The sequence below is a fragment of the Notolepis coatsorum genome (genome assembly GCF_963971535.1).
Source record: "Notolepis coatsorum genome assembly, chromosome: 5".
In the NCBI taxonomy this organism is placed as follows: domain Eukaryota; kingdom Metazoa; phylum Chordata; class Actinopteri; order Aulopiformes; family Paralepididae; genus Notolepis; species Notolepis coatsorum.
The window spans coordinates 51,337,397-51,351,973 of record NC_140169.1 but is presented as its reverse complement, the minus strand read 5'-3'; the positions used below and the strand labels follow the sequence as shown (position 1 = coordinate 51,351,973).

The 14,577-nt window shown below is 43.1% G+C and overlaps 1 protein-coding gene across 1 annotated transcript in view; it reads left to right on the top strand.

The window, feature by feature from the left end:
* Positions 1-226: 226 nt before the first annotated feature.
* Positions 227-14,577, top strand: part of LOC311228180 (inositol-tetrakisphosphate 1-kinase-like) — a gene marked incomplete at its 3' end in the record, with an annotated part of 120,930 nt that continues 106,579 nt past the window's right edge. Inside the window, exon 1 of the mRNA XM_084314092.1 lies at positions 227-314. Within this exon, the coding sequence (XP_084170218.1) occupies positions 229-314 (86 nt within the window). The 5' untranslated portion in view covers positions 227-228. The remainder of the gene's footprint in view (positions 315-14,577) is intronic.

The window sequence follows — 14,577 nt, the reverse complement described above, 5'->3', positions numbered from 1 at the left end:
TACGATTGATTTCTCCGCGGAGGAGCAGCTGACCAGAGCCACAGGTTAGAGAGCACTCCCTGCTGTACCTGTTGTACCGGTACCGGACAGACAGACAGCTCTCTCTGTCTCTCTCTCTCTCTCTGGGTTTAAAGGCTGGGCTTTGTGTGATCGATACACTGATGAGTTGTGTTGACTGTCTGTCGGGACAGGTATCGAACAGGGACGCGGACACCAGACAGAGACAGCATGCTGCACGGCAGGAGAGTGGGTTACTGGCTCAGTGACAAGAAGATGAAGAAGCTGAACTTCATGAGCTTCGTGGACATGTGCAGGTGAGATGATCATTCTACTGAAGAATAATAATAACAGTTTAATAACGTCTGTGTTGCTACTGAACAAAACTGAGTTCTGCCCAAATGCTGGTAAAATACATTTCAATGATTCGCTGCCCGGAGTGATTGATTGATTGATTGAAAACTTTATTTAACAGATTGCAGAATGGGTACAATACAGTACGGCTCAATACAAACAAATTGTTAAGGGGATGCAGACCAGAGAAAGACTTTCATCTTGTTTACATCAGGGTCCCCCATTTTCAATTCATCATAACACATATGACATACATGACATACAGATAGACAGTACTGCTACATCTATACATTTATGACATACCAGATAGACAGTACTGCTACATCTAGACATTTATGACATACCAGATAGACAGTACTGCTACATCTAGACATTTATGACATACCAGATAGACAGTACTGCTACATCTATACATTTATGACATACAAGATAGACAGTACTGCTACATCTATACATTTATGACATACCAGATAGACAGTAGCCTATACTGCTACATCTATACATTTATGACATACCAGTTAGATAGACAGTACTGCTACATCTATACATTTATGACATACAAGATAGACAGTACTGCTACATCTATACATTTATGACATACCAGATAGACAGTAGCCTATACTGCTACATCTATACATTTATGACATACCAGTTAGATAGACAGTACTGCTACATCTATACATTTATGACATACCAGTTAGATAGACAGTACTGCTACATCTACATGCTCTTTATAGACATGTCATATAGGGTGCTTTCGTGTTGGCTCTTCTCACCATATCCGCGCACTGTGCAGTTTTTACTTTTTAGGACATATACATATTTGTTTACTTACTTGTCATCACAAATCAAAACGACGTCGTGTTGAGACACTGTGTAAACCAAACGCGAGGCTATATCATTTGAACACACAATTTGCGGTCGGTCCCTGCCTTTTGTGAAGAAAGAATCTCCCGCTGACTGAGGACAGTTTGTTTATTTTAGTTATGACAATATACCGCTTGGATTCTTTCACTTCTCTCTCACTCTCGTACCTCTTATGGCGCTTTTCCACTGCATGGTACCTACTCTACTCTACTCTACTCTACTCGGTATTTTCGGTTTTCCATTACCAAAGTACCTGGTACCAGGCTGGTACCAGGTACTTTTTCTGTACTTTTTTAGTCCCTGCTCGAGTCTGGTTCCAAGCGCGAGCCAAGCGGGTAGAACTGGTACTATAAAAGTCACGTGAAACACTGCAGACCACTGATTGGTCAGAAGAGAGACGCGTCACTAGTTGGAGAGTCTGAACTGGTCTGAACGAAAACAGAACGCCGCCATCTTTAATGTCTCGCATAGGATTTCATTATGGTTGCAGCAGGCACAAGTTCAATAAACAAACTATACAGTCACTGTGTATTCTGCCTCATTTATTGATTAAACAAAACCGACATCAACACAATTTGCCACCGAGCGGAGAGTTTAGTCTCGCAAAAAGATCGCTGACTTGTTAAGGCTTAAGCTCCACAACGGTGGAAGGAATGTTCTGTTGTGCTAGCGTTTTAGCATGGCTATCGTACATAGCGGGATCAATATAACTCGCTATTGATTGTTTGTATGAGTAACGTTAATGCTAGTAGAATAGACACAACGCGAGGTAATCACCATCCATTTTAAACCGGTTATTACCTAATGCTAACGTTAGAAAATAGACGCGACTGGTAACGTTACAGCGTTGTTGTTAGCCTAATGCTAACGTTAACGTTAGCATATATAGACAGCCTAGCTGACGTTAACGCTTGTAGAATAGACACAATGAGGGGTAACGTTAGCAGAATAGACACAACGAGAGTCTCGTTAATGTTGTTATTGATTGATTGAAAACTGTGTTTTACTCTGGCTTGCCAAGCTCATAGCCCCTTTCGTGACTGTGATGCACCGAGTGAATCCACAGTCACTTGCTCCTTAATAGGAAACCAACCTAGATTTACCATGAAGGACTGGTTCTGGCCGAACCGTTCGTTATACAAGTATCACAGAGACATTTCAAAGGTACTCACAGTTGCACGAGGATTTTGGACAGAGATACGGGATGGTTTGAAAGCTCGGCGTTGCTAATAAACATTTTAAATATTTTTTATAAACTGCTCAACACTGCATTATTTCCGGCGTTGGCTGCCTGGTGTGATCACAGCGCATGCGCATCATGCACCCAACGCCGGAAATAATGCCGTTTTGAGCAGTTTATAAAAAATATTTAAAATGTTTATTAGCAACGCCGAGCTTTCAAACCATCCCGTATCTCTGTCCGAAACCCTCGTGCAACTGTGAGTACATTTGAAATGTCTCTGTGATACTTGTATAACGAACAGTTCGGCCAGAACCAGTCCTTCAGGGTAAATCTAGGTTGGTTTCCTATTGAGGATCAAGTGACTGTGGATTCACTCGGTGAGCTCTCATGCTGATCACCAGCAGCCCCGCCTCCCCACACGGAGACAAACTGAGTACTTTATTTTAGTACCTGCAGTGGAAAAGCAACATGGTACCAGGTACCTAAAGCGAGTAGAGTAGAGTAGAGTAGAGTCGAGTAGGTACTATGCAGTGGAAAAGCGCCATTAGAGCACCCAGAGCGCTTTCACTGACAGGATGGGAACTATATTGAATCCAATGAACTCTGGGCAAATATATTCTTTGATTGATTGATTGATTGATTGATTGATTGATTGATTGATTGATTGAATGACAATTTTATTAACAGATTGCAGAATGGGTACAATACAGTACGGCTCAATTAATACTAGGGGTGCACCGATATATCGGTCGGGTATCGGTATCGGCCGATAAGTGCCTTGTTGACTGCTATCGGCCTATCGGCCGATAAGCTCAAATGTGCCGATAGCAGTCGCCGATAAATAACCATCAATTTGTGTAGCGTCAAAAGGCAAAAAAAAAAAAATTCACTCGCGACCTACCTGCACAACGCCCGCCGTCCCCCACACACACACACAAGCTACTGCATCAAAGTTACTACTTATGATTAACAAGGCATTCGTTTTGTGGCATTAACGTTATATAGTTAGTGTTACACGGACAATAACATCAGCATATTATTATTACCCATAACAGCAAGGCATTACTCCGAGTCCGTTCATAGCTCAGTTCCATTCCGTTGCTCATTCCGTACCCAACTACCCACTACTAGTTAGTTAGCACCATCCAGGCATCAATGTGAGCTCCCGGTACGGTAGCTAGTTAGTTAGCACCATCCAGGCATCAACGTGAGCTCCCGGTACGGTAGCTAGTTAGTTAGCACCATCCAGGCATCAACGTGAGCTCCCGGTACGGTAGCTAGTTAGTTAGCACCATCCAGGCATCAACGTGAGCTCCCGGTACGGTAGCTAGTTAGTTAGCACCATCCAGGCATCAACGTGAGCTCCCGGTACGGTAGCTAGTTAGTTAATAACGTTATATAGTTAGTGTTACACGTTCAATATAACATCAGCATATTATTTACCCGAACACAGCAAGTAAGCAAGGCATGATTCCGTTCATAGCTCAGTTCCATTCCGTTGCTCATTCCGTACCAAACTACCCATTCTGCAATCTGTTAATAAAGTTTTCAACCAGACAAATGTATAGAAAGGCTTTGTTTTATTATAACATTTGTTGCAGTAAAATCATTATGTCTCATTTGGTCATGCTGTGGAGCGCTGGTCGGCGGGCCGGGCAGCTAAGGTATTAGCTACGTTAAGTTTGTTGTGCTCTCGAGTCGCAAGCAGATCAATGGCGGCATGCCCCGAAAGTAGAAAATGAATAAACGCTTGCCGATTGGTGGTAAGAACAGCATGAGGTGGGTGCTAGCGGTGTGGCGTAATTGGTCGAATTGACTGTCAATCAAAATGGTTCCATTGCATTGGTTGAAAGCTCTGGTTGAGAGAATAGTATCCCGCTGCAGGCCGCCAGAATGGTTCCATTGCATTGGTTGAAAGCTCTGGTTGAGAAAATAGTATCCCGCTGCAGGCCGCCAGAGGATACTGGGAGAGGGATTGTGATACCATAAACATATTTCTTGATGTTTCCTTTTTTTAAGTAAGTAAAGAGGCCTACAAATACAAACATACACATACAAATATACAGTAGTTTAATTAATTTTTTTTAAAAAAAATTAAAAATTAAAAAAAAAAAATTAAAAAGAATTACAAATACTTATTTTTTGCCACAAGCATCGGTATCGGTATCGGCCGATAGTGTTAGTTGAACAATCGGTATCGGTGGCCAATTTTCATATCGGTGCATCCCTAATTAATACACACAATTGTTAAGGGGATGCAGACCAGAGAAAGACTTTCGTCTTGTTTACATCAGGGTCCCCCATTTTCAATTCATCAGGACATATATGACATACATGACATACAGATAGACAGTACTGCTACATCTATACATTTATGACATACCAGATCTATACAGTACTGTTTGTGATACAAAAAGAGTCTAAAAAAGAGTATATACATTTGAGGGGGAAGAAACTGTACATTGGAGGAGATTGGGTAGGGGGGGGGGGGTGGGGGGGGGACTGTACATTGGAGTTTGATTGATTGATTGAAAAGTTTATTAACAGATTGCAGAATGGGTACACAGTACAGTACAGCTCAATACATACAATTGTTAAGGGGATGCAGACCAGAGAAAGGCTTTCGTCTTGTTTACATCAGGGTCCCCCATTTTCAATTCATCATATGACACACACGACATACACATACAGATAGACAGTACTGCTACATCTATACATTTATGACATACCAGATTTGCAAATACAGTACTGTTTGTGATACAAAAAGTGTCCAGAAAAAGATTGTATATACATTTGACATAGAAACTGTACATTGGAGGAGGTTGGGTAGGTGGGGTGGGGTTGGGTGGGTGGGGGGTACTGTACATTGGAGGTGGGGGGGGGGGGGGTTGGGTAGAGGGGGGACACTGTACACTGTACATTGGAATACTGATAAAGCCATACTGGTCATTTACTGTATAACTGGGTTAGGACATTTGTAGGGGCCAGTTTCGAATTGCAGTCTCCCGTAGGTGTTCTTTGAGAGTGTTTTTGAAAGTGGGTAGTGATTCACAATTCACATTCCTTTACAGCTTTGGGTAGGGCGTTCCACATTGATGTGGCATAATTGCGAAACGTGTTTAGTCCCTTGTTTGAGCCGAATCTGGGTTTAACATGATTTGTGGAGCTCCCTCTGGTGTTGTGATCGTGGTATTCACTGACCTTTGGGAAGTATTTTGACATGTACATGGGTACCTTGGTCGTGTAGTGTATCTTGTAGACCAGGCCCATTGCAAGTTGCTGTACTCTGTCGTCTACTCTAAGCCATCCTAGGTTGACAAAGTGGGCAGGGGTGAGGTGGGTTCTAGGAGTCAGGTCAAGCAGTAGTCTGACTAGTTTGTTTTGAGATGTTTGTAATTTGGTTTTTAGTGCCTTTGAGGTGCTTTGGTACCATGAGGTGCAAGCATAGTCGTAGTACCCTTGAATGAGTGCTCCTGCCAGAGTCTTCAGGGTATTCTTGTTTACTAGAGGAGATCCGGTACAAGAATCGAGTTCGTTGGTTGACTTTTTTTTATTACATTGGATGCCATTTTGTCACAGGAAAGATTAGCCTCTAGGATGGAACCCAGGTACAGTAGGTAATTTCATCTTTCCTTTTGACAATATTGTCACCCACTTTAACTGAGAAGCCGTCGGTCTTGCTGAGTTTGTTATTTGAACCGAAGAGAATGGACTCTGTTTTGCCCATGTGTAATGATAGTTTGTTGTCGGCGAGCCATATGCAGATTTTGCCTAGTTCCGAGCTGAGGGTTTTTTCAACCTGTAACTTGTTCTTGTCAGAGACCAGCAGGGCTGAGTCGTCCGCAAACAGGAACAAGTTGCAGTTACAAGCTGACGACATGTCATTTGCATAAATTAGGAACAGTAGCGGTCCTAGTATGCTTCCTTGTGGAACACCACAGTTCACTGTGAGGGGGGGGGGATAGGGTACCGTTTACCTCCACCATCTGTTCTCTCCTCTCCAGGTAGGATTGTATCCAGCTCACTGATAGACTATCAAAACCAATTGCTTTTAGCTTGCTTTTAGCTTTTGTAGGTCCAGCATGACCATGCCGCAGTATTTGCCCGCGTCCACCTCTTGCTTGATGTGGTCGTTCAAATAGAGAAGGCATGTGTCAGTGGAGTGGGATGTTCTGAAGCCAGATTGGAATTCGTAGATTCGATTTTTTTCCGCGAGGTATTTTTCGACATGTTCCGTATACTATTTTCTCCATGACTTTTGAGATGGATGTAAGGATAGAAACAGGGCGGTAGTGCCTGGGTCTAATTTGCTGCCCTTTTTGTGCAGGGGTGTTACTCTCGCTATTTTTAAGTCCTTGGGGACGTGTCCCTGTTTTATGGAGAGGTTTATTATGTGTGTGATGACTGGGGTGATGGCGGCTGCTGAGTCTCTGAGGAATTTGGAGGGGATGTTGTCATGGCCAGTGGCCTTGTTCGGTTGGAGGGCGCTCAGTTTTTTGAGTACCTCATCTGTAGTTACCATTTCCAGTTTGAAGTCTTCTTTGTGGACGCCTAGGTTCTTGTAGTATGCTACTATGTGTTCTACCCCATACTGCCCTGAGTGGGAGGGTAGTTTGTTTACCAGTGTTGTGGCTATGTTTGTGAAGAAAGTGTTTTAAGTAATTGGCTACATCCAGCTTGTCTGTGATGAGCGTGTTGTCCGTCTTTATGTTTATGTTTGAGAACCTGGTTTTAAGTTTTTTACTGCACGGGTTGGGTTTGGACATTTACAGGGACCAGTTTCGAGTTGCAGTCTCCCGTAGGTGCTCTTGAATGAGAGTGGTTTTGAAGGTGGACCCCTCCATGCTGCGATGAGAGGGAGAGAACCCCCTCTCTGACCCCTCCATGCTGCGATGAGAGGGAGAGAACCTCCTCTCTGACCCCTCCAAGCTGCGATGAGAGGGAGAGAACCCCCTCTCTGACCCCTCCAAGCTGCGATGTCAAATATGGGGCTGCTCCATAGACAATGAATGGGGCTCTTGACTTAATGAGGACATCAAATGTTTACGTGAGCTTTTACAGCCAAATGAGGTTTTAGCTCACACAAACATTTTATGGTCTCACGAAGTCAGAGCCCCATTCATGTTCTATGAAGCAGGCCGCCCCCGGATTTTACATCCCAGTGACATCACAGCTTGGAGGCTTTTCTCTCCTGAGTCTTAGCTTCAGGGGAGAGCGGTGTGTGTGTTGTTCACAGATACTGAGCTGTCCTGAGGCACAGGAAGAACATACTGACTGAACTGTCCTGGGGCACAGGAAGAACATACTGATTACTGACTGAACTGTCCTGGGGCACAGGAAGAACATACTGACTGAACTGTCCTCAGGAAGAACATACTGACTGAACTGTCCTGGGGCACAGGAAGAACATACTGACTGAACTGTCCTGGGGCACAGGAAGAACATACTGACTGAACTGTCCTGAGACACAGGAAGAACATACTGACTGAACTGTCCTGGGGCACGGGAAGAACATACTGACTGAACTGTTCTGAGACACAGGAAGAACATACTGACTGAACTGTCCTGAGACACAGGAAGAACATACTGTCTGAACTGTCCTGAGACACAGGAAGAACATACTGACTGAGCTGTCCTGAGGGCACAGGAAGAACATACTGACTGAACTGTCCTGGAGCACAGGAAGAACATACTGACTGAACTGTCCTGAGACACAGGAAGAACATACTGACTGAACTGTCCTGAGACACAGGAAGAACATACTGACTGAACTGTTCTGAGACACAGGAAGAACATACTGACTGAACTGTTCTGAGACACAGGAAGAACATACTGACTGAACTGTCCTGGAGCACAGGAAGAACATACTGACTGAACTGTCCTGGGGCACAGGAAGAACATACTGACTGAACTGTTCTGAGACACAGGAAGAACATACTGACTGAACTGTCCTGAGACACAGGAAGAACATACTGACTGAACTGTCCTGGGGCACAGGAAGAACATACTGACTGAACTGTTCTGAGACACAGGAAGAACATACTGACTGAACTGTCCTGAGACACAGGAAGAACATACTGACTGAACTGTTCTGAGACACAGGAAGAACATACTGTCTGAACTGTCCTGAGACACAGGAAGAACATACTGACTGAGCTGTCCTGAGGGCACAGGAAGAACATACTGACTGAACTGTCCTGGAGCACAGGAAGAACATACTGACTGAACTGTCCTGAGACACAGGAAGAACATACTGACTGAACTGTTCTGAGACACAGGAAGAACATACTGACTGAACTGTTCTGAGACACAGGAAGAACATACTGACTGAACTGTCCTGGAGCACAGGAAGAACATACTGACTGAACTGTCCTGGGGCACAGGAAGAACATACTGACTGAACTGTTCTGAGACACAGGAAGAACATACTGACTGAACTGTCCTGAGACACAGGAAGAACATACTGACTGAACTGTCCTGGGGCACAGGAAGAACATACTGACTGAACTGTTCTGAGACACAGGAAGAACATACTGACTGAACTGTCCTGAGACACAGGAAGAACATACTGACTGAACTGTCCTGAGACACAGGAAGAACATACTGTCTGAACTGTCCTGAGACACAGGAAGAACATACTGACTGAACTGTCCTGAGACACAGGAAGAACATACTGACTGAACTGTCCTGGGGCACAGGGAGAACATACTGACTGAACTGTCCTGGGGCACAGGGAGAACATACTGTCTGAACTGTCCTGAGGACACAGGAAGAACATACTGACTGAACTGTCCTGGGGCACAGGAAGAACATTCTTAAAACGGGGGGTGACCCCTCCATGTGTTGAATGGGAGACTGAATTCTTGAGACTTGAAATTCAAATCAACCATTCGCATTGAAAGTTTTGTTCATCCATGATCAAATTGTTCTGAATCAAGAAATAATTATTTTTTATTTAAAGTGTAACTAATTGTCGGAAATTGGTTTTTAAGCCATAAATATTGGATCAGATTTTTTTTCTATAAAAAACAGCATTGTATCCCTTACACATCCCACGCCGGAAACGGCTTACGACGCGTTTCAAGTTCATGCGAATTCTGCCATTCCACGGCGTACGACGTTATTGAGATCATATTTAATTTTTTCGCCATGTTATTCATAATTCCCTCACGGAGCCTGGTCTGATGCAGTGGGAGCATGCACAACTCTGCAACGCTTCAATACTGCCGCCTGGTGGATGATCGGCGAGTTGCAACCGGAAGTGGATCTCTTGTGATCCCGGTGCATCTGGCAAATGCGTCCGGCACTCGCATATTGTTGCGTGACTGTAGACACACGTCCGTGTGTAGCGATCGCTGCCATAACGCAATAATCGATACGATTTGGGTGTTTATTATGATGATACAAAGCGGAAATGGATTTAGGAGATCGCCGTCAAATAAGTGGGATTTTTCTCCTCCAGTCTCATCGGCGAACGGTAAGAGGACGCTGACGTTACTTTCAGCCTGTTTGTTTATTATTATCAATGCAAACCGCTCTGATCAATATATCACCCATACTACATAAAGCATTTAACGACGATCACGGAATTATAAACGACCCCCCCCCCCCCCCCCTCGTTCATCCGCGCATGATAAGTCATAACGTTTAGGATCATGTACAGTTGAACATTTTAATATAGCGTGGATCGGCAACAAACGGCAGTTGATAATCTATATATGCGTTTATGCCTATATCTCACATTCTAGGAATTACTGCAGAAAACGATAAAAACATATTTATATTCTAGACGGTATTTTCGTATGAATGTATGAATGAAAAAGTATAACGTTCCCACATCCTGAACGATAGATAATCGATGTTGAATGGGCCATAGTAATGTCAATTTAGCAATACAATTTAAAAAGGTATAGCCCTGCAAAGAAGGTGAACATCTCCATAGACTTGGAGTGGTGGCAGAGAGTGGTATAAGATGTTCAAATTGCGTGGCAGGGAATGTGTTAATGCCCTTTTTAAAATGAAAAATAGTGCATGGAAAAGTACTTAAAAGTCCTTGAATTTAATTTTGCAATGTAAGTAAGTAAGTAAGTAAGTATTTATAAAGCACCTTTCATACATGTTATGTAGCTCAAAGTGCTGTACACAAACATAGGCATATATAATGATAAAAGCAATAAAGTCACAGTGATCAGTTAAGCTCAATGTTTAAAAAAATAAAAAAAAATAAAAAAGAATAAATAAATAAAAGCATCACATTAGTAAGACAACAGTAATAAAAGTACGGCAATAGGCAAAGTACAGTAAAATAACATTTCAGTAAAAGATCAATACATAAAAAATAAAAACATATGTCTGTGGGAACCCTGAAATAAAGACATTTCCACCATCAATTAATGCAGAAAAGGCACAGATTGGTGCAGAAAAGTACAGGAGAATGCGGGAAATGAAGTGTTTGACGCTTAAAATGTCCTGGAAGATGTCCCCCAGAACCCCCAGTTAACCCCCCCCCCCTCCACGTAGAAACCTAACCTACGCCCTTGGCTTCAATCATCAGCAGCTTAACAGCGATCCAGTATGTAGATACAACAAGTGCTTTCTGGGTGTGGTGCGTAGCAGGCGGCGTCGTCTGTGGCCAGATGAGCAGGTCAGCTCACCCGGTCCGACTCGTCGTCCCGGCCAGGCCTGACCTTTTTAAAGGGGCTGTGAAGTGGCTTGTTGTGGCTTGTGGTTTTGTTAAAATAAGTGGTCTACATGTGAAAGTAATAGTTCTACACTCTGACAGCCATCACGTCTGATACAGAGTGTCTGGTGGTCAGTCTCTTCTAGGGATGCCCCGATCACGTTCTTTTTTGCCACCGATACCGATCACCGATCTTCTATGAGCCATATCGGCCGATACACTGCCAATACCGATCGTTTTTGGTTTTGTTGGATACCTTTTGTTTTTGTATATATAATCTAACCCCAACTAACCTTACTGTCATGCACTTATCCTAATATACTAACCTACACTGTAGCACCAACATTGTAACCAACATTGTTACTCAGCTGATAGAGTTGTGCCCTTCCTTCCTGATGACTTGTAAATGTAGTCAAGGCAGCATCAGGCTCGACTTAAAACATTACTTTCCTAACTTAGTGAAACTAAATGTAACAAATGAACACATAGATATAAATGTACTGAATTGTTATTTCTTATTTTATTTCTTATTATATTATAAAAAAAATTAAAAAAACGATACATTTTCTTTTACCAATATCCGATCCAGCTATTTTAGTGAATATCGGCCGATACCGATCGCTGGCCGATCGATCGGGGCATCTCTTCATGGGTATACTTTTAGTCGTGGCCGTGGGAGTGTCATGGTTTCCTTTACTTAGAGGTGCTGTAAGTGGTGGTAGACCCTTCGCTCTGCAGTGAACACAAAGTGCAGGTTCTGGTATCCCTTCCCTTCTGGTATTCCCTTTATCCAATCAGGAGATGCCACATGCCAGATTTGCTTACTGCACTGGCCGATTATTTGACTTGTTTCTAGCACATTATTTGCTTGTTTTTACTTCTTATTTTTGTCAGACCATTTTGCAGTGTTTGCAGTTCTCGGGATACCAGAACATGTGTTTAGTGTTTACTGCAGAGTGGAGGGACTGGGAGACCCATGTTACTGACCAGACACTCTGTATCAGTGATGGCTGTTTACTGCAGAGTGGAGGGACTGGGAGACCCATGTTACTGACCAGACACTCTATATCAGTGATGACTGTTTACTGCAGAGTGGAGGGACTGGGAGACCCATGTTACTGACCAGACACTCTATATCAGTGATGTCTGTTTACTGCAGAGTGGAGGGACTGGGAGACCCATGTTACTGACCAGACACTCTGTATCAGTGATGGCTGTTTACTGCAAAGTGGAGGGACTGGGAGACCCATGTTACTGACCAGACACTCTGTATCAGTGATGGCTGTTTACTGCAGAGTGGAGGGACTGGGAGACCCATGTTACTGACCAGACACTCTATATCAGTGATGGCTGTTTACTGCAGAGTGGAGGGACTGGGAGACCCATGTTACTGACCAGACACTCTATACTAACTCTATAAACTAACCAAGTGGTAAATACCAGTCATCACAAATACGCTGGGAACCCTAAAAATAAAGGTTGTAGAATCTGGCTGAATCTCCTGCCTTGCATCTGATTGGTCCTGACTTTACCACCTTGCATCTGATTGGTCCTGACTTTCCGACCTAACTAGCGCAGCCGAACGCTATCGCCTCGTATTAAATGTGTGATAAATGTCCGACTTTACGAGTCGCCGAGGGCCGACGGAACGCGCCGTCAGACCAATGAAACAGGAATGATTTAAGCGCCTGCCAGCCGTGCCAACCAAGAGGGGCATGTTCCTCTCCCCGGCCCGGTGAGACCCACTGTACTCTCTGCGCCTTGTTTACGCGTCCTCCGCACTATAGAGCACAGTGTTTTACAGGAAGTTAAACAACTCAGTCAAAACTGTCTATATGATTATGGTTTGCGGCTCTGTCTAAGGCCATGGTGTGTGTGCGCGTGCGTGTGCGTGTGTGTGTGCACGTGCGTGTGCGTGTGTGTGTGTGCAGTGGTGGAAGAAGTACACAGTACCTTTACTTAAGTAAAAGTAGAAATACCCAGATAAATGAGTACTCCGGTAAAAGTTAAAGTCCTCCATTCGAATTCTACTTAAGTCAAAGTAGAGAAGTATTTGCTATTGAATTTACTTAAGTATCTAAAGTAAAAGTACGCATTTGATTCTACATGACGTTTGTGTGTTCCAGTGCTTGGGAGTGTTCAAACCTCCATCCATTGACCTTGAAAGGTTATGTTAAAGTGGTATGTGGTCCAGTTATACTGCTCTGATAAAATGTTATGTTAAAGTGGTGTGTGGTCCAGTTATGCTGCTCTGATAAAATGTTATGTTAAAGTGGTATGTGGTCCAGTTATACTGCTCTGATAAAATGTTATGTTAAAGTGGTATGTGGTCCAGTTATACTGCTCTGATAAAATGTTATGTTAAAGTGGTGTGTGGTCCAGTTCTGCCGCTTTGATTACGTCCTCTTGAAGTTGGCAGGCTTCTAATGTGAAAGTATATAATCTTCAATCAATTCTTGCTGATTCATTTCATGTTTTCTATGCAAAATCTTTTTATTCTAAGTAACTAGACATCAGAATCAAAGTAACTAGTAGTAACTGATGGGTTCAGATAAATGTAGTGGATTAGTCGGTTTCTGTGTGCAGATGCAATGCCGAACCTTTGAAGCTGTTTTGCACACGGCACATTTGACCACTGTTGTGTTTACCTCCGCCTGAGTTAGAGGCAGCCTGATCTAAAAGATGCACATGCTACTGTTTCTGTTTGTTTATTAAAACCGGTTGATAGGCCAATGCAATGCTGTTATTATTATAGGCTACGATGGTGAATGGTATCATTTAGATTTATTGTCGGTCAGCTGAGCCGATCAACGTTCTGAAGGATTATCTGAAGTGCCTGTTTATGTGCAATACCCTTTGATTTTAATGATCCATTCTATTAAAAATAATAACTGAACTGAAACCGAACATTTTAAATGAATTTAAACTGAAACGGAAAAGAACAATTTAGTGTATTTAAATTAATTCTTTTAATGTTTGGTGTGGGGGGGGGGGGGATCTCTAGTGCCCCCATGTGGGGACGTAGGGAAGGGATACATGCACGCAACATTCATATTCTCCACTTGCACAATCTGAATGTAGCCATTTCCGGCTGACTTCCGGTTGCCAATAGCACTTCCTGTCCCATCCAAATACATTGGTTTTAGCTACTTTTCTCCCCTTATTTAAACAACTTTGTCGTCACAGAGAGGCAATGAAACGTTTGTATTATTATAGTATAGAATGTATTTAATAAGCAAACGTTTGTCAGCAGGGTTTTTGGGCTGAATTTCATGTAAAAACGTTTACTGTTAGTTTCCTTGCTCAGCCAGCATTAGCTAACCGAAGCTAGTGGTTAAACAGGCCGGATTAGCTTTGAGCTAACTATCTTTCCCGACCCATGTATTCATTCCATTCTAAACATAACGTTAGTTTACAAAACATGACCCGTCTATATAACGTTGAGGAACAAATTATATAGACGGGTAATGTTTTGAACAACTAACGTTACGTTTAG